This window comes from Rissa tridactyla, chromosome 1, assembly GCF_028500815.1.
Source record: "Rissa tridactyla isolate bRisTri1 chromosome 1, bRisTri1.patW.cur.20221130, whole genome shotgun sequence".
Classification (NCBI taxonomy): domain Eukaryota; kingdom Metazoa; phylum Chordata; class Aves; order Charadriiformes; family Laridae; genus Rissa; species Rissa tridactyla.
Window position 1 is genome coordinate 211,398,194 of NC_071466.1, and position 20,283 is coordinate 211,418,476.

The window sequence follows — 20,283 nt, forward strand, 5'->3', positions numbered from 1 at the left end:
TCCTCTCCAGACTTCTGTAAGACCCATCCAGTGCTATCATTCCCCCTTGGCAGCCAGGATGCTTTCAGGGTAAAAGTCAAGGTGAACTGCTGACACCGTGCAAATCTGGGTGTGTTTGAAGCAGGATCAAACTTCAGGGTTCCCGTTAGCTGGAAGTGCACATCCACGCTCCCTTCCTCCCTCTCCAGCATCTCTCCACCCCACCCGTGCTTGCAAACCACACGAGGGACTGGGAGGAGGCTTTCTAATTTTCATAATTTCCACTCTGAAATGTTGGAAAGCTTCCTTTTTCCATCCTGGACTTTGCTGTAATGCAGCCATCATGTATCCTCCTGTAAATTTTCAAACGCACCAATAGTGGCAGTTTCCTGCGGATGAAAAAGGATTTGCTTCAGTTACAGCAAGTGGGAACCCAGCCAAGAAAAGTCATAAAATGAGAGGACGTTGATTTTTAAAAGCATAGTTATGTTAGTGCATTCCAATGCATCCAATCAGTCACTGGAGAGCGGTTAAAGTGGCCTTGGGGCCAACCTCCAGCTTCTGGAGGATGGTGTCAGGGGAAAGATAAGCAGTCCGATGCCAGCGGATGATCTAGTAGTCCCTTTTCCTTACAATCAGTCACAGCAGACTGCCTGGTGCTGGCCAGACTCTGGGTTTGCAGCAGCATTTTGAAAGCTTTTAATTCCTGAGCTTTGTTTTATACTAATCCACGGATGCTGTTATCCGCCCTAGACTGGAAGGGAAATTGCTGAAAGATTCAGGACAGGGGTGCAGGCAGCATGAATGTTTTCCTGCAAAGGCAAAGAGATGCTGTGAGGTCTCTGAACATCCCTTATAGAGCGCAGCACTGGTGTTTTCTCTGAAGTCAGCACCTTCCCTTCCCCAGGAGTCCTCTATTTAAGGGACTCAAGGTGAAAGGACCCCCGTCTTGGAGGGAAGGGAACAAAACATTTCTGAAAGTTGGTACCTTTTAGAGAAACTCCAGATGGAAACCCATAAATCCAGATACAGCGAATCGCTTAAGATGGATCAGGCATCTTCTGCAGCCCAGGATATGTACCACCACACTCTTGCACACGAGCCCTCTCCCATGTGGTCAGTGTTTTGCAAGGAGAAACTGCAGCACTAGCCTCAAATTCCCTGGGCACTGGCCTCCAAGAAACCCTTAGTTGTTTGTGTTTCATAACAATTGCCCTTTGGGGAGGCACCGACCATCTCTCCCTCCTAGTTCCTAGCTTGCAAAGCCAAGAAATACCAGCACGAAAAAGTCCATGTTCTCTTATCCTGGAATGAACTGACCACGTCCGGTCAGATGGGGACAGAGCCCAGAATACCATCTACGTGGGCTTTTCTTTCCCATGACAGTTTTCCAGTCAGAGATTGAGTAAACATGAGGTCATCACCAATTTATAATTGCTGAGATTTATGTCTCTCCCTATCACATTTTTATAGAAGAAGGAATATGCTTTCATTCTTGCTATTCTGCCCATATCTTAATCACTCTTCTGACAAAACTGAACACCCTATTTTGAAATCAAACATATTCATGGAGGTTGTTCCCTGCCAGGGCAGTGATTCTTGTCTGACTGGACCACTGCCCTGTGCAGTGTTGATTTTGGTGGACTTCAGACATAAATCTTCCCAAAGACCGTTTCTCTCACTGTACAGAATAAGAGCCCTATTGTTACAGCTACAGTGCATTTGGAAATCGTCTCTGTTGCCCTTTAGACCAAGGCAGCCACTTAATGGGGGCTGTTCTCGTCGCTCATCGTGTTTCATCTCCTTTTTGTGATGCAGAAGAGTGGTCCCACACATGATACCTGTGGAAGATGAGGATGGTGGTATTATTGCTCTCTGGCCCCTCTTTTTGGCTGAGCAACGGTTTGGAGGAGTGTTGATACCAAAGCCCAGGCAAAAGCACCGTGATGGAAACGTGCAGTCATTTATGCTCTTCCTGAATCCTGCGATAACCCAAATGAGGTCAATCAGGACCAACTTTATCCTAAAGTGCCTGGTTCAAACAGACTGACACGTTGGCTCTACCAAGGAAGTTTTTTCTGGCTTTGTAACGTTGTGGCATGGCTTTGTCAGTTGATGCCTGTCCATGACGAGGCTGAACCCCAGTTCCTACCCCTGCTGTCAGGGCCCTTCGGAGGTGGTTCTTCAACCCATGTGTGCGTGGCTCATTAAGGGCAATGGACCACACACTGCCAATATTTGTCTGTGGGGTGAAGGACTTCGTGCAGGGACCAAGAACAGCTCGCCATCCTAAGCAGAGATGGAGTGGAAGATGAATCAGGGCAACATAACACCAAAAGCCATGAGTGTACATCAAAAGACCTTCAGGCCCCTGGGAGCTTCATGTCTGGGTAGAGCTTGTGCTGTGACTGAATTGCATCTGGAGTCGCACGGGGGGTGTGCTGTGTGGGACCTACAGGAGAGGGCATAGCATGGCATTTCAGGCTGACACAGAGGGCCGTGTCACATATGGCCTGGTGAGAACTGCCCAGAAGAAATGAGGGCAATCTTGCATGTGGTTCAAAGAGAATTGCATGGATAGAATATAAGGCCTTAAGCAATGAAGAAGTGAGTTTATTTCAACCACATAAAGCTATTCAACTTGTGAACAACATTAGCTGGGTTTTGATCAGTCTTTTTTTCCGAGCTACTGTGGTGCTTGGGCAGAACTTCCAAGTTCATAATTCTCTTAAAAGTTCCTATATTTGTTTTCCTTAGACTTGAGACTTCTTTTTAAAAAAAAAGAAAATCTGCCATATCCTTCAGCTGCAAATGATTTAATCGTTCTTGGCTTTGTGTGATCTGAATATTTTCTTGTTCTCTTGCTTTGCAGCTGTGACCTACTTAATTACAAGCAGGAAACAAACCCCAGAATCGTTAGACATTCTGCCTGGCTTGAAGAAGGGGGAAAAAAATATCTCGTGTTGTTAAATACTAGGATGTCCTTCTTAATAACAGGAAGTCAAGCTCCAGATAGCAACAGTGAACATTTGAATTCTTTGTGCATCAAGATAAGGACAGCAAAGAGCTTATGGGGTTTATTTTTTATGTCATGGATGTTTTGGGGGCAGGGGAAATGACAGCCACTTCAATCAGCCAAAATGGGAATGAGTCATAAATTTCTAAATCAAGAGCGTAAATCCTCTTTGTTTTAACTTCTGAACGGCTTCAGTCTGCTGTCTGTAGAGACAATGAAGCGACTGACTCGCTGCTTCGATCCGGCAGCTTTCGATCCATTTTCTCCTCTTTTAAGGAGGTATGAGCAAACAAGCTAGACAGTGAGTTTGGATTCCACAATGCAAATCATCAGGTTGGAAGGCAGAGCGTGGGGGAGAGTTTGATTAACTGCACTCCACCTCTGCAGATGGAGTCTGGGCTACTATTTATACCTCCTGAAACTCAGCACCCCGTCTGGATACGTGGGTGGAATAGTAGCTATAGAAAACAGACAGAAAACGGGAAAGCCAGGACCGCCAGCCTCTGTGACCGGCTGTCCCACACAGGCACTTCGGTCCTCTTGTCCCACTTTATCCGCAGCTTTGGTAGCAGCTCAAAAATACAAATCTCCCAAAGCACCATGAGGCAATAGAAGCTGATGTTTGTACAGGGTTTTAAGCCGAGCAGCAACAGAAGTGCAAGTTATCATCTTCTGTCAACTGTGCATGCATTATCACTGTAGATGGCGCGGATCCAGCGCTGTCCTGCAACACGAATGGAGATTTTCCATTAGCACAAACCACAGGGGTCTGTGTTTCGGGAGCAAACAGGGTAGAGGTCAACTCTTATGCTCTACTGAGAAGGTCTAACTGGTCCCAGCTGGGGAGATAGTTCTCAGCATGAAGATCTGCTGCAGTACAGTAATCCCTCTATGTTGACTCCTGAGTTTCCCATCTGCAGATTAGTTGTGCTGCGGCAATAGAAACAACCAAACAGCCCCATGTGAGTCAGCCCCAGTGCAGACGCCATGAATGAGTGCGCAAGTGTGTGCATGCACTGATTTTTGTGGTGTTAACAGCTCAGCATGGGTCGCTCTGGGACCTCTCTACGCCAGAGCCAACAGAGCCACCACCTTCCTCCACCGCACCCTCACTTAGCACCGCTGTGTGTACGCACCACTACTCCCACTCCTCCCACAGGGAACATATATGTACATAACCAGTCTTCCCCTCAGGGGACATTTATTCACCCATAGTTATGCTCATTTTGATAATCAGTGTAGGAGCTTTCAACACAGAGGGTACATTATTGATCCAAGATATCTTAAGTATTTCTGCTTTTTGCTGCGTAACTCTTGAGGAATATGACCGTATGTGGAATATGGCTTTCTAGCAGGCTGAACACATATTTAGTTTTTAATGTAAAACAGCTCCCCTGAGATTTCATAGCACCTGACAAATCTCAGTGAATTAATCTACTGAGGAAATGCAGATCCATAAAGTTATGTGACTCATCTAATGTTGCTCAGGGAACTGATGACTTTACTGGAACGGGACCAGATGCCTCCTCATTTCTATTCTGAAGGTCGTATTTGACCTGTTTATATTATATCTTCTCTGTCTGTCCAGTGACAATTGCATCCTAATCAGCAAGACATGTATTTATTTGTAATGATTATAAAGAGCTTCAGACTAAATTAAATACATGTGCTTTAAGTTAGGTAGGAACAGGCTTTCCAACCCATAGGCAAGATCAAACGTGAGAAATCTGGACCATTGATTTTCTAAAATATGTTCCCTTTGCCCTCTTCCTTTTTAATGAAATGCTCAGCTCTTGCCTGTGAACAGAAAGGACTTTGTATTAGTCACTGAATGCAGTGAGTGTTACCACTGGGTCTGAATCAGGCAGACTACTTAAATATATCTGCAGGATAAGTTGTAAGAAAATGTTCTGCTGAAACAGGCCATTTGTGCTGTATGTAGGCTTGTTTTGCACAGGCAGCAAGGCTGCCCTTCATTAAATTATCCATCTTGCCATAGGGCAAAACTGCAGACGGGCTTTTTGTGAGCCGCCAGATTTGTCCGCTCTCCCAGGCAAACAGTGCCAGTTTAGAGACACCTGCAACGTGACGCAATGTGTCCTCCCAACCACAGCTCACAGCCACAGCCATATCGACAACTTGGCCATCATCTTCGGATAGGGAGTGGGAAGTACGAGCTAAGTGTCTAATTCAAAATGATGTGAACCCGTGGGTACCGGGGGACCTCTCATAACGGGAAACACTTGCTCCACTTCGCCAAAGGAATAGGCAAAAGCTTGAAATAGGGCAAGCGTAACTGAAGAAGTGCGTGACTTCTTCTGCGAACAGTCAGGTGTGTTCAAGCCCCAGTCTGAAACTTAGTGTCCACCCGATGGGCACAAACACAGGTTTGTCTCAGGTTCGTATTTCTTCACCCCTGAACCTTGCCAAAGGCTATTTTAGACACAGGCAAATAACGTGGAAGGAAAACAGTTCAGCTGCGGGATGAGCTTTAGGTTGCCCCCTCTTCATACCTGCCTCCTAAGCAGGCTGTGATTTTTTTTCAGTTTTCTTCTGGCCAAAAATAATTCTCCCGAGCACTTCTGCACATAATACCAGAGAGGGGCATGATGACGAACCTTGTGGCGAGGGGCATGTGCAAGGGCATGCTGCTTTGATTAGACACCCTGGTCACAGGACGTTACAGTCCCCAGCGGGATCAGAGTTAATCATAAGCTTGGGTTTCCAAAGTGAATAATCGTATTTAAGATCTTGCCATTCACTTTCTGCGGCTGTTCTGCACTATTTACTTAATGCATTGTCCTGACCTACATCCCCTCCTGCAGACTCATTCACCGCAGTGTTCGCGAAGAAAGAGGATTGAATAGCAAATCTCTACACAATCACGTTTCTGCGTAGTGGAAGTGAAAATCACTTTAGCTGGTGGAATATTAGGGACAAGTACAAGCCCAGCTTTATAGGATTCACCTACTTTTAAACCTTGTTAAATCACTAACACAGCTTACTTTAGGAAATGAAATGCGTATGATTTGAGGACATGACATACTCTCCTGTGTCAGTCAATAAAAAACCCTCTGAAGTGAGGTCACGTACAGCCTTACACAGAAGGAGCTGCTGTTCACATAACGATAATACTTAGCACCACCAGAGCACTTTACATTTTCAAGGAGCTTTAGAAATGTTATGATCAAGGTGGATGACAGGAATAGTAAATTTTCATTCAGTTATTGCTGTGAAGCAGCAGTTCATTTCATGGACATGGAACATTTTAGGCCATATGGACTTGTGAGAACATCTTGAGGAAATTGGCCAGGATTTCTGACTTGTGACGTTCATCCTAAAATTTAACCAGCAGAGAAGTCTTCAGTCTCTTGCATTTTCTCTGCAGAAGGGTTGTAGGGCTGTCAGTGGTTGCACACCAAGAAGTGAGGGCTGAAGGCTGTTTCTACCTGTGGTTTTGATAATGCGTGATGGGTGAGAGCTAGAAGGCAACTGAAGCAGTGCAGGCACAGCCATCACAGTTGCACGGGGCAGCAGAACTCTGGGAAGATACTCCCAAGTACCCATTCTTGACCTACAGCTCTGGAGAGGTGAGCTAGGGGTGTTGGTGTGTCCTCTGCAAGTCTGAGAAGGTTCAGGCATGATCATTGTCCGCGTCTTGTGGCCCACCCAGACTGAGGTCGTGAACTTACAGCAATCAAAAATGATTACAAGGTCACCAGACCCTTAGTCAATCAAAACTCTCAGCAGACCCAGTGTGGACATCCACACTTTATTTTCACTCTCTTTTTAAATCCATGTGAGTTTCCTTTGCCCAGAACATACGTATTTTACAATATAGCCCTCAAAGTCTGAGGATCTGCTTCTTCAACTCAAGTGCCATTCCCAGCTCCTTTTAAGACCCTCTCTCAACCCTTTCCTTATACAAACAAAGTACAAAACCTGACAAAGGTACAAGAAATAAAGCCAATAATATCCGGTCCTTGCACTCTGGGAAGCTCCTGCTGGACACTCAGAAACCCTCCACGGTCCCTCCTTGGGTGGCAGCAAGGACACTTGTCAGGGGAAAGGCAGAGAAGCCCAACTAGGTCTGCATGAGGGATGAGACCAGCTTGGTTGGGGTGGTAATGGGGCACTCAGAGGCTCAGGTTCTCAAGTGGATTTGGTGCCCAGCGTCCATCTTTGCAGAGTTTGTGATCCAGTACAGTTATAGGAGGGAGGTCAGTTCTGTAAGTCCCCACTGAGGGCCCTGGCACTGTGTGGGCACAAGTGAAGGAAGGAGGTGGCTCCTTCTCTGTGTGTTTGATCACTTGGCAGTGGGTCATCTCTAACTGTTCCCACCATATCAACCACGAAAATGATGTACCATTAAGGCACAAGGAACAAAATGCAACTAGTTAAACATCTTGAGAAAAATCTCCAACATAAGAAAGCGTGAAGCTGCAACATGAAAGGGAACTTTAGACACGAAGATCTAACAACATTAATTCTCTTAACATTATAGAGAAATAAAGATCAAAAAGCATAACGGATTTGAAATAAGACCTAAAAGACCACATTGGTCTGGAGCTGCAGGAACCGTTGGGGCCATATGTTGAGCAGAAGCAGGATGTTTCTGGTATGTCTAGAGCAAGCTCAAAGGAAACCGCCCTCCACTCGGCACGTCTGCCTTTCAACACGCTCAAATACATCCACACCCATCGGAAAGTTGTGGGTAGAGATTTACTCGAGAGCGCACTGGAAAGAGATGCGGAACTCCTCCTTCCAAGGCCAGAACATACAATCAGCCTAAAGGCAAAACCGGGACCTGTCTCCCGAGCTCCCGGTGCAGGCAGCTCCTACCTACATCAGTGCACAGCAGTGATTTGCAGGGTCTGCGATGAGGAGGAGCTGTCTGCTGGGGTTGGGTTGGGAAGTCCACCCCCAGCCTTCAAGCCTTGGTGACAGCCCCATGAAGCAACGCAGCAGCCCAAGGAGTTTGGAGGCTTTCTTTTCTTTTTTTTTTTCATGGGAAGTAAGGAGCTATTTTTATACCCTAGTAACAGCCTTTGGACTGTCAGTAAAACGTGGGAGGTTTCATAGTAAATGTTTTGCCTGACATTTTCTCAGAAACAGCAGGAAATAATCAGTGCATAATTAGAGAGACTGTGCTGAAAAGACCTGCAAATGTCTATAGATCTATGTAGAGTGCAAAGGGTTTTTTTCTTCCTAATTGACCTTAGTGCAGGTGAAGTTCAGCATGTTTTATAGAAATGTGAGATGATTTTACAGAAATTACTCAAAGTGTACACCAGCAAAAGAGCCAAGTTGCTGATTCTTGATTTTTTTTTCTCTGCCATTCCCTGTAGCAATCACCTCTTCTGGCCTTTTTGAATAAGTGAGAGCACCTTCTGCAGTGTAGCCCTGGAAAAGAGCACCTTTGGTGATGTATTCCCCGGCTCTGGAGGGGATGGTCTGTCTTTGCCTGAGAACCGTCCGCGGTTGCAATTCCCTCGGAAGCTGTGAGGTGGGACGGGTAATCTGTATTCAGGCAGCTTTTACCCCCTCAAAAAACAGTATGTGTCTAATCAGCAGGAAAACCTCCGCAGGAAACCAAACAATCTACTCTAATCATGAAGGTAAATCTACACACTGAAATACTCACTGGGCCTCCTATAGGCTCAAGTGACTCCTAAGGAGACTGCTCCAGTCTATCAGTTAAATAAATACGTAGGGGAACTGTTTTCAGAAAGTCTGATTATGTCATCAGCCGAGTGAAAAGGCTCCTTCAGAGCAGCCCTCAGCTGTTGAGTAATTACCGAGTTGGGACGGGGGGCCGAAAGTCTCCTTTCGAACATACAGAAAGACTAGATGCACATGTGGAGTAGCTAATTTTAAAACTGCAGCATATCCTCTATTTCCTCTCCTCTCCCCCTTTGCAGAATACCAAAGGGGTTAGGTCACATCCCAGAGCAATCACTTGCTATGGTTTCTTTTCCCCCCTCTGTTTTCCTTTATCAAACGCATTTCTTTCTTTTCCTCTCTTGTGCTCCCAGGCAGAGATCTTATACACCAGACTGTAGCCTGGAGCGAATATCGTCTAGTCAAGTTAAATAAAAAAAAAAAACAACACCTTTTCCTCCAAATGAGGCTTTATAATGGAGATGTTCCTGGTCCCTTGTCTACGTGGCTGCTAATGGAGGCAGCGTGTTACCTAGTTTACAGGCAGGCAAGGAAATCACCAAGAGATGACGAGCATAGGGAGACTAGCAGCAAAGGCTGGACACTAAGCAAAGAGACAGGCAGGGCGAGAGAGAGGAGGAAAGAGAAAAGCACACTTTGCAGAATGGGTAGCTTCTACCAAGTTTGAAGGAAATATTATTATGATTTTATTACCATATTTTATGATGCCACTCTAAAAACAATGTCCTGAAGAAGCAATTAGGCTGAGAACATGAATTTCGCAGCTGTATTTTCCTGGCCTTCCACCTGCCCTGTCAATGAGCTGATGAGCATCCTTGTGCCATTATCGTGACGCACTGTTTGCTTTGTGCCCTCCAGTCCCCAAAGATCAAATTATGGATGGGGTCAGAGCGGGACAGACCTGCAGAAAACCAACCAGAGATGAATATTCCTGCTCCTTTCCCATTCAGGGAGTTGAATCGGGGGCTTTCAGGAAATGATGGCTCCTCGGCTCTGCTAAACCAGCAGCTTTAGGGGCTCAGTGCTTGCAGGTCCCTCCTGATTTCAGCTCAAAGCAGGGATATCCTGTCTACCACATAAATGTGCCTCCTCGGAAGTCCCTCCATGTAGGCGCTCCTCAGCTTACTCTCATCTGCTCCCTCCAAGTCCCGCTGCCTTTTTGTGCGCATTCCTCTGAAGGAAGAGTTGAAATGAGGGAAAAATAACACTAAGACAGAGCTGTCTCCAAGGGTTTGCACCGCATCTTTGGTAAAAATTCTTCCACCTCAGTTTCCCCACCTGGTTATTAAACTTTAGCCCATAGGCAGAAGGAGCACTCATGGCATTTAGTCAGCAAAGCCGTTGCAATTTAACTGCATGGATTTTGTGGTGATTTAACAGAACTGCAAAACCCATGTGTTGATAATGTATTTTTACCCTCACCAGACCAGTTCCCTCAGCCCACCCCATCATAGATGTTGACAGCATTGAAGTCTCCACACAGACATGCTGCTTCTGGGGAAAAACAGGCAGGGAACTTAACACTTCTCAACACCAATTTTAGGAAGGGTTGCTAGAAGTGAATCTTTGTGTCTATAGACTAAAAAAGGTGTTTTGGCATCCAGCTCAGAACTATACCACATTCTCCTGGGTTTGTTCAGACGAGACACATCTTTATGAATGCAAGCTCAGCAAGGGTTAAAAGTGTGTCCACACCAGCTGAATCAGACTGATTTTAAATGGTCATTGTTTAATCCGTGCAGCTTCCCAAGTTATCACCCCTTGGGTAAATAAGGTGTTTTGCAGACTGTTGCATAAGTCTCATACAAAGATTAAGTCTCCTTCTGAGTCCAAAATACATAAAGGCTCCAGAACAGAGAGTTGGGTGGAAAAAAGACTGGACTGTAACTGTGCAATGGCTAGTCAACACACGAAACAAAAGGATGAAACGTTGCATGTGGCAAAGCTGTCTCCTCATCTGTTCTTCGGGAGTGTTTGAAAGAGTTAAGCCCAATACTGGAATGTCTTGGGAATGTTGGCAGAGGGAGAGCGGAGCGGCTTTTTTCCTCCCTCTGGATGGAGTCCCAGGACTGAGCTTGCAAAGTGATGACTTTGGATCCGAGTTTCCTTCTTGGTTCTGCAGCGGAGAGCTGGGAAGTGATGCAGTGTAACCAAGAAGCCCTTTGCGAGGGATGTGCAACTGCCTTCCTAAGTCAGGAGAGGTGTTTTTACCTCTTCCCTGCTCATCTCTGGGAGCAGCAGAACTCACTTTGAGAAGACACACGGAGGGAGAAACCACATCCTGAAGGGCGTGTGCGAAGGGAGAAAGACACATCCCCAACCAGTTTATTTTGGCTGCTGTTTTTTGTTGTCGGGTTTGGTTTGGTGGTTTGGCTTTTTTTTTTCCCTTTCTTTTTCTTCTCCTTCTTTGATGGAAATTGCAGTGACTTTTTAACCTTGCAGTTCATAAGGCGCCTTGGGATTAGCTGATTGCCTCCGAGCACGGAGTCCGGGGTGTTTCACCCGGGAAGCTGGCATGGCTGCTGTGCTCTTTGGCTTTGAGGATCTGCTCTACAGCTGGGACAGCCTGGTGTGGAGCCTGACGTCCCGGGCTCTGAGGACTTGCCGCTTTGGAAACCTGAGGGTCCTGCAGCTCATGCTGAAGCCATGGTGCATTTCCAGAGCCGTTTATCAGGTAGGGTTACAAAATACCAGGCCAGACCCTCAAACCCTTGTGCTGCAGAGGGGAAACCCCCCAGGGAGTCACACAGGGTCCTGTCCTCCTCCTATCAACCATTTCGGGTCCTACCACAGGTGATGGGACAGAGAAGACACCATGGGCAGGGGAGGTCTGGGAGGAGAGGTCTGGTGGGGTCTGCTGTGCCCGAACACAGGTCCAAATTCTCCTTCCCACAGAGCAGAAGGGAATCAGTGAATGCAAATTAAGGGTCACTCTGCTATATCCCCTTTCCTTGAGTTTTATATTCATTAGTACAGCCAGCCTTAGCTGCGCTGTGTCCTCAAGCTGTTCCTGCGGCTGCACAAGAGGAATTCATAACTTACCCAGAGGAAAGGAGACCCAAAGACACCTAACTTGTAGAAAATAGGCAAACGCGGTGGGTTTTAAACTGCAGTAGCACTGCAAGTTATCCCTACTTGACTTGTGCATGCCTCTGGACTACTTAGTTTTGCAAAGTACAAGGCATCTGATCGTCTAAGTTTTGTTTTATTTGGTGTGTGTTTTATGTGGTATAGAGAGGTTTGGGGCTTGGTCGACTGGCTTCTCTTTGGAGTTACGCTAACAGTTTGCAGCTTGAGGTGTAACAAAACAGCTCTAATAAACTGTGTGTGTTTCTGAGACTGGCTAAAGTGGGTTAAATAAACTGAGCATCCCAGTGAAGGCACTAGAACTGGATGCCACTTTGAACAGCAATCCATTCCATTCCATAGGTGAATCCAGGTTGAAATGACGCTGTAAACCAACCAGTATCCAGCTCGTCTGCTTTTTCAATCAGCCTTAGACAATTGAGGCTAGACTTTTCTTCTGCTGCGGGGACAAATCTGTTCCAATATTTATCAACTTCACAGATTTGGCTAATGCCAGACACTGGATTGACTGATCAGTGTTTGCATTTGGAAAAGGCATTTTCTGCTACTCCCATTTACTTGGTATTTTGCTTTTCCTGTGCTTTGGAAGTCTCCATGTGTGAAGCCAAGTTATACAGAAGAAGCCAGATTAAAAGCCTGTAGAAATCATGTGTGTTGCTTAGAGGGAGACCAGGGCAAGGCTCTTAGTAATTTCAGCAAACTTTGAACCAGCTTCAAATCATGATCTGGTTTCAGCAGACTTCAGGAATAGATTTTATGGCCTTCTTTGGAGTTCAGCAGGCACGGGCGGCGTGTTTATTTTAAGTATTTGTTTGTTCTAGAAGATGCCTGCAGCCAATAACACAAACCCATTACCCAGTAGGACCCCTCATCCCACTGATTGCCCTGGTGGCCCCTGGTCATGGCTCTGAAACTCCCAGGAGAGGTACCGCAGTGATGGCTCCAAGTGAACCAAGCTGCCCTCCCTGGGCTGTGCTTGGTGTTGGCTGGCGTGAACCTGCAGGTCAGTCTGTGCAGAGGCTGCCTGTGGTGTGGGGTTGCCCCATCCGCTTTCTGCAGCTTGTTTTAGGAGCGTGAACCTGAAGCCAAATAGCTCACATGGGCCTGGGAAAGCGGAGGGGGAAGCAAGTGGGCTCAATCCCGAGCCCCTTTTTTACCCTCCACCCATGTAAAACCATCCTCAAAAACTAAAGCATTAGTTTTCAGATGTGTCCGGAGTCCGATTACGAATAACCTATCCCAGCCTACACACCATGCATCAGGGAATGCTACTGCCCCTGATAACTCCTGGGATTGGTGGTCTTTTAACAGATTTACTCTGTTGTGAGCACCGAGCACATGCACAAGCGCACTTTTTCCATTACAACATGCACATGTCTTCAGCCATCCCCCGTGGCATTATTTCACATTCCTGCCATATAATCACCCTTTGCTAGAGTCACCCAGCGAAATGGGACCAGCAAAGGTGCCTCCCTTCCCATCCAAATGAGCACCGATGTAGCCGGACACTCACAGGGCAGGGTGGACTTGAATAGTTGTCCTTTTCTCAGACAGAATCAGTGAACATCTGCAAAAGCTCAGTAAAACCACGTCACTTTATTTGTCAATGCCCATGAGCTTCCAATTCTTTGGAGAGGACCCGAAATGGTGGGTCAGGTGCCAGGAGAGTTGCTGCTGGGTGGGCGTTTGCTTGGGAAAGGCATCTCATAGCTCATCGCCCCAGAGAGCCAGCAGCTGTGGTATTATTAGTGGCCAGCATGAGACGAGAGCTAACTTTACACTTATGTATATTAATCCTAACAGCATTTCTTACAGTAGCCAACATCATCCAATTTAAATACTGACAGGGTATTTCAGTAGAGTATTGCTTGGACAGAAAGCCTGATGGCTTAATCACATCCCAGAGACAGAGACTTCTTCCACTGTTTATTATTTAGATGAACAAATAAGCTCTTGACCATGCTAGTTTTATATTAATCCCTATACTAGGGATGCTACTGCATCTTGAGAGCAAAGCAGATCAGCTGTAGGACCTCTGCATGGTACCAGAACCAAAACAGCCCTAGAAAGAAACATTAGTCAACTTTGTAAAATTAAGCCAAACTTTTTCATACTCAAAAAAAAAATATATATCCTTTTCCTTTAGGCTTTTTTCTCTGAGTTAATCACATCCCAGTGCATCTGTGCTTCTGGAGCCATCACGGCTTGGATGGGCATACGCTTCGCCAGGTGAAAAACCGGCTGGAAGGCTGGGCCCAAAGAGCGGTGGTGAATGGAATTAAATCCATTTGGCGGCCAGTCACAAGTGGCTCAGTATTGCGGCCTGTTCTCTTTAAGATCTTTACAAACAATCTGGATGAGGGAATCAAGCGCACACTCAGTAAGTTTGCAGATGACACCAAGTTAGGTGGGAGTGTTGATCTGCTTGAGGGTAGGTTGGCTCTGCAGAGGGATCTGGACAGGCTGGATCGATGGGCCGAGGCCAATGGTATGAGGTTCAACAAGGCCAAGTGCCAGGTCCTGCACTCGGGTCACAACAAACCCATGCAGCGCTACAGGCTTGGGGACGAGTGGCTGGAGAGCTGCCTGGTGGAAAAAGGACCTCAGGGTGTTGGTTGACAACGGTCTGAATATGAGCCAGCAGTGTACCCAGGTGGCCAAGAAGGCCAACAGCATCCTGGCCTGCATCAGGAATAGTGTGGCCAGCAGGACTAGGGAAGTGATCATCCCTCTGTACTCAGCACTGGTGAGGTCCCACCTCGAGTACTGTGTCCAGTTTTGGGCCCCTCACTATGAAAAAGACATTGAGGTGCTGGAGCGTGTCCAGAGAAGGGCAACAAAGCTGCTGAGGGGTCTGGAGCACAAGTCTTATGAGGAGCGTCTGAGGGAGCTGGGGGTGTTTAGTCTGGAGAAAAGGAGGCCGAGGGGAGACCTTCTCTTTCTCTACAACTACCTGGAGGGGTGGTTGGGTCTGTCTCTTCTCCCAAGTAACAAGTGACAGGACAAGAGTAAGCAGCCTTAAGTTGCACCAGGGGAGGTTTAGATGGCATATTCAGAAAAATTTCTTCACCAAAAGGTTTGTCAGGCATTGGCACAGGCTGCCCAGGGAAGTGGTTGAGTCGCCATCCCTGGAGGTATTTAAAAGACGTGTAGATGTGGTGCTGAGGGACATGGTTTGGTGGTAACTTGGCAGTGCTAGGTTAATGGTTGGACTTGATGATCTTAAAGGTCTCTTCCAACCAATTTTATAATTCTATGATTTGCTGGCACACCCTTTCTGAGGCTGACCTGGGGGTATCACAGCAGCGTACCACACAGCCCTGTTTCTGGCAGAGCAGGACACACGCTGCTGTGCACACATCGCTGGGAAGGACTCAGATCCTCCTCTGCACCACCAACTGAGACCACAGGTCCTCAGGTATGACAGAGAGAGAATTTTTTTGTATCCTTCCCCTAGACTGTTGTCTTCACCATACAAACCCTGAAAAACTTCCCTGGGTTTGGTAATTCCCTTCTACTGTCTCATCTACAAAATATATAAAACCAAAGATAATACTGTACAGAGGGCATCATCCATTTTTACTGCCAATGCAACAGGCAATGGGTTCTTGAAAAGAAAAGGAGCTCCACGCATCAACATAATCAGTGTAATTCCCCTTATTTCTCCAAAGTGAGACTTTGCTTTCTTGGCTTTTGAGAAGTCAGGGGCAATGCATTAGCAGAGGTATATGGAATAGCAATTTTGGAGTGATAATGGCTGTGGTGGTCAGGATCCCACCCCACTTGATATTTCAGTCTTCAAATCCAAACTGACACAGCAATCAGAAGTCTAGACGTGCTCAGGTTGCACTCTGAGCAATGGTTATTATAAAATAGGTTAAAACAATCAAAATTTTTTCCTTCATTCTTGGTCTCCAAACTGGACTTGACTTTCAGAGATGCTGAGTAACTCCATTTCTCATCAGCTTTTAAGCGATGCTGCGGTACGCACAGCATCCAAGAATAGAGGCTTCTGGTACCCTGAAGCGAGGTACCGTCATCTGTCTCAGGCTGCATTTCTCTTTCCAGCAGGTAAATCTTCCTGCAAGTCTGCTGCGATTCCCAAGGATACATTTGTCTGCACGGTTTGAACAAACCGCTTGCCTTGCTCTGTTTTCAGCGGGGCTAGTATTCACCAGTTACTGTATATTAATTATGATGAACGCTTGCTATATTTTAATGGTGTTTTGTGATCCACCATGTGGTTTTCTGACTGCATGATCGAAACGCATTTGAAAAAGGAGATCAACAAATAATAAGCTTTCTGTCGAGGCTTTCAGACAGTTGGTTGTGTGAGAGGCCACAGAGCTGTCGAGTGTATTTTTATCAATGCCCAGAAGATGTCTGACTGCTCTGACCTACTAAAAAAATGGCCCTGTGAACTAACCCAGTGCCTGCTTTTGCGGAAATACTCACATTTCAAGAAGTGCTGGGGGAGGGCTGGTTTATTATGGGATAGGCAGTCCCTTCTGCATTTTAACATCCTGAAGATATTTCACTATTTATTTAATCTCCAAATCCATCAACAAATGTTTTAGTTTCCTGGCTATGTCTGTGCAGTGTCAAACAACGTTAGGCAGGCCGGGACCTACATCTTCAGTAAAAATGTGTTTATGTGTCTGTCTGTTTAAAGTCCCACCAACTGCTCCTACCAAGTCGGAGGCAGACTGCTGGACACAGAGCAGTCTCTTGAGGAGCCGTAACACCAATAACACACTGTACACAGTAGTGCCGTGTACTTTTTACACACTGCTGCTTATCCACCACTTGGAAAGGCAGTTAAGTAATATCATGCCTATTTTACTGCTGTAGAAAGTGAGGCAGAGACAGACAAAATGACCCACTTTAGGCTATAGACACAAGCGTAGAATTGTCTTCAATATCTCATTGCTCCCCATATATCCCATTGTAGGTAACAGGATTAAGGAAGGAGATGGGCTGTAGCATTCAGGGGCTGTTGTTAACGTAAAACGAGGAAGAGAAGAGACTTTTTGCCATGCTGGCAGGAGGATAAAGGCCCAAGGAGCAATGGCCGGAACAAATGCAGAAGCCAAGGTCCTGTGATGGGGGAAAGATATATGGGGGCTCTGGGCCCAGGAGGGAGGTTGCTGCTGCTGTGGAAACCCCCAGCTCCTGCAAGGCAGAATCAAGTCATCGATCACAGCTCACTAACTGTTTTCCAGCTGTAAAAATCACCCATAACTCCTGGCTCCTTAGTATTGAGGGTGTTTTTGCAGTGCTTTAGCTCCGTGTCACTCTTCTTGGGCCAGACCTAGCAGGTATTGCAGACCAGAAGCTGTTTTTACATCTACATATACACAGAAGTACTCAGCCATAGTGAGTCCCCAAGCCACATCCTCCTTGTGTTTGGTGTTCTGCAACTTCATTTCCATTATTTTCCAGATCCTGCAATTTTACTTTCCCCTGGGGAGAATGCATCTCAGGTGTGTTCCCCACATGGTGGCCACTGCTGGCTACCAGGCACTAATGGGTTTTCACCCAGCTGCCATGGGCATTGAGTGGAGTTGAGCTGAAGGTCTTTGGGGCTTCTCCTCCATTCACTTGGGGGATTGCTAGCACCCTGCTGGGTATTGCATCGGTAAAGGGACAGGCTGTTATCCACTCCACAGCAGGCCCTGAGACATCTTCAAAATCCCATGTACCCTACGAGGAATGAGGTTTCCCCCTCATAAAGGAGCCATTTGGTAAATCCATTCTTATTGCAGCATCATTCCTCACCCTGCTTGCCTTGAAGACATCTCATTATGTCTAAGAACAATTAGGGATTCAGGAGCAAAAGTAGCATTTTGCAAGCCTGCCCTGCTGCTGTAAAAGGCCGTGTAAATCAATGTTGGGCAAGAGGGAGGAAGGAAAGGGCTGAACTGTTAAACACATCATTTCAGATTGGTAAAACTTCCAGGTTTTGATTTATAGCTTCATCACCAAGTAGATTAATGCGGAATTCAAACACAACCAGCTCTTTGCTTTCCTTTCAGGCCTGACGTATTAGCATTTCCCATTAATCTAGTCAGCTCCACCACGATGAAGGCTGAGGAAATGGAGGATTAGGTGTGTGGGAGTGTTGGGTGAGCAGGAGAAAAGAGCCAGCAAAATTCACTTTAGCTAATTAGATAAAGTAGAGAGCATGGGATCTTATTCACGTCTCAGGTTGTAGCCGAAGCTGTTTCTGACTCCCTTGAAATCAGTGAACCCAGACCCTTTCTCTTCTGATTTTAGGTAGAGGGTTTTTCAGTGGCATTGTTGATTTTCTTCTCATAAGGACAATGGTGGACATGGGTACCGGTGTCACCCGTAGAGCTACGCTTGCAGGGCTCTTCGCTGGCACCTGCTCTGTCCTCAGAGCACTGTGATGCCCCGGTACAGCCGGTGTTCAGGATGCTTCAGGCCCCCTAAAGCCATTCCGCAGGGTACCGTAACAGGGTCAGGCCCCTCGAAGCTTGCAGCCTGCCTAATTCCCACTTTTAGTGGGAGGCAACTATGACTTTTTTCCCTGGCACTCTTTACTGAGCTAGTTCATGGGCTCTGGAGCTGCCCTGGAGGCTTCTCAAACTTTATTGCTACATATTTAAGCATTTATGAGACTTGAACTACTTCCCTTAAAAAAAAAAAAAATAAAACACAACAACAGCAAGCAACACGAATAACCAAAAAAAAAAAAAGGAGAAAAAAATCTCCACCCAAAAGTCCCAAAGTTGCAGAAAGGCCTAATGAGCCTCACATGTTTCCAAAAGCCACTCAGGAGCTATTGGCTTGCAGTTTCTCACCCCATCTTCATTACAGGCAGAAGTAAAGAGGGTTAGACAGGCAGGGAAGGGGAGAGAAAATGCAAATGTTAAAAATTCGTCTTTGCCAGAAAACATATCCAAACAGACAGGAAAAAAAAAAAAAACCAGCCTGTGGAGGAACCCCAAGCCATTTCTACTTGAGGCGTCTACAGGGAATGAGCAAGAGGTGTTCAACATGTTCCCATCCCCAGGTATTTTTACAACACACTGTAAAATTGCCCTCAGCATGTGATAGAGACTTCCCCTGCCTTTCTAGAGCTGGGAAGAGCTGTGTCAATCTGGTAGGATTCACTCCGGTACCACCAGCCCCACCGTAGCCCCACGGAGCATTGATGGTGGTGGAGAAGAGATCAAAATGTTAATGCCACAAAATATCCAGCTAGACATAAGTGCTTATCCCCACCCTGGGGCATGTCAAACCAGCCTGCCTGGGGCTGGTCTCCATCGCACACCACATCGGGCAAGAGGGCAATAGCAGCCAGGTTCAGATAAAGCTGGAGGGCTACTTGGGATGTCTTGCCCAGGGCTGAGGATTCAAGGTAAAATGTCATGGTGGAGCTCACTAGACGAGCACGAAGGGCTTACACATCTGGGAAGTTTGAGGCAATAACCCTTTTACCTCCTGGACAGTAGCAAACACCTAATCCCCTCAGCAGCTTGTGGGATCTCATCTCTCCTTCCACTGCCCCAAGGCAGCTGTGGGTCAGGGCAAGAGGCACAGGGATCTCCTGGAGGGCAGGGACAGTCGCCAGAGGTTTGCTGGGCAATGGTTGAACCTGCACCATTAAATCATCTCTGGGGTTGCTGTGATATCTGTTGCAGCTAATGTGGAGCTCCTCCAGGTTGGGTCTTGTGCTCACTGTTTAATTGCAAACACATCACTACAGCGCTTTCCATGTGCTGTAGCAAATTGTCCAGTTCTGCTAGAAAATGAGAAAGACTTTAAACCCACATTGATCCTCCTATCTGTCTTTACATGAACTTTCAGGCACGGTAGGAGGAGACTGAGTGGTCAAGTCTCATGACTGAGCTTTTTTCGTTCAAGAAGTACAGCAGCCTCTTAAAAGGGCAGGCATACCTGCCGTTGTTTTGCTCCTGTGTGGATTTTTCCAACCTGCCTCCCTGTGAGAAACATTCAGTCTCCGGTGCTAGTCTGTTCGTGAGAAAGGAGTCTGGCTGCCCCAGTTATGAACATGGGCAAAGTCCTTCATGGTGTTAATTCTAGCCCACTAATAAATGGGTTAGGATTGCCAATGCAGCTTATATAGGCCACCAGCCAAGGAGCAAACACAAGCAATGCGGAATTGCTTCTAGCACAGTCTTTGAATCTGTCCCAAATCTGAGCTCTCTTGAAGTCCACCACCAATGACTTGGGCGTTCCTGCCCCTGTCTCTGCTTTTGGCTGCAAGGGATGAAAACTGTGCTCTCCACAAGGAATACAAACCGTCTCAAGTGGGACGATCCCCAGATTCTCACCCTGCTCATAACAGAAATGCACCTACCAGCAAGGCGAGGGAAATACTGTTTGACCCCCTGGGTTTGCAGAAGCCAGGTCTGAACTGCTTCTTCCTAGTCTTAGCTATTTTCTGCTCAGCGTCTTGAAATGTGAGATGGGATGCATCTCATGTTCTTTTAGTTATCAAAAATTAGGCATTTCTTCTGTGCTGGTTCTTT

The 20,283-nt window shown here is 46.5% G+C and overlaps 1 protein-coding gene across 3 annotated transcripts in view; it reads left to right on the forward strand.

Moving 5' to 3' along the window:
- Positions 1-20,283, forward strand: part of FRMD4A (FERM domain containing 4A) — a 228,483-nt gene that overhangs the window by 24,542 nt on the left and 183,658 nt on the right. The window contains exon 1 of one of the 3 annotated variants that reach the window (XM_054188944.1): positions 10,782-11,351. The exons of 1 other annotated variant lie outside the window; for it this stretch is intronic. In XM_054188944.1, coding sequence (XP_054044919.1) covers positions 11,193-11,351 — 159 coding nt within the window. In that variant the 5' untranslated portion in view covers positions 10,782-11,192. Of the gene's footprint in view, positions 1-10,781; positions 11,352-20,283 lie in introns of those variants that run through there. One more of the 3 variants, XM_054188940.1, reaches the window with a different exon arrangement.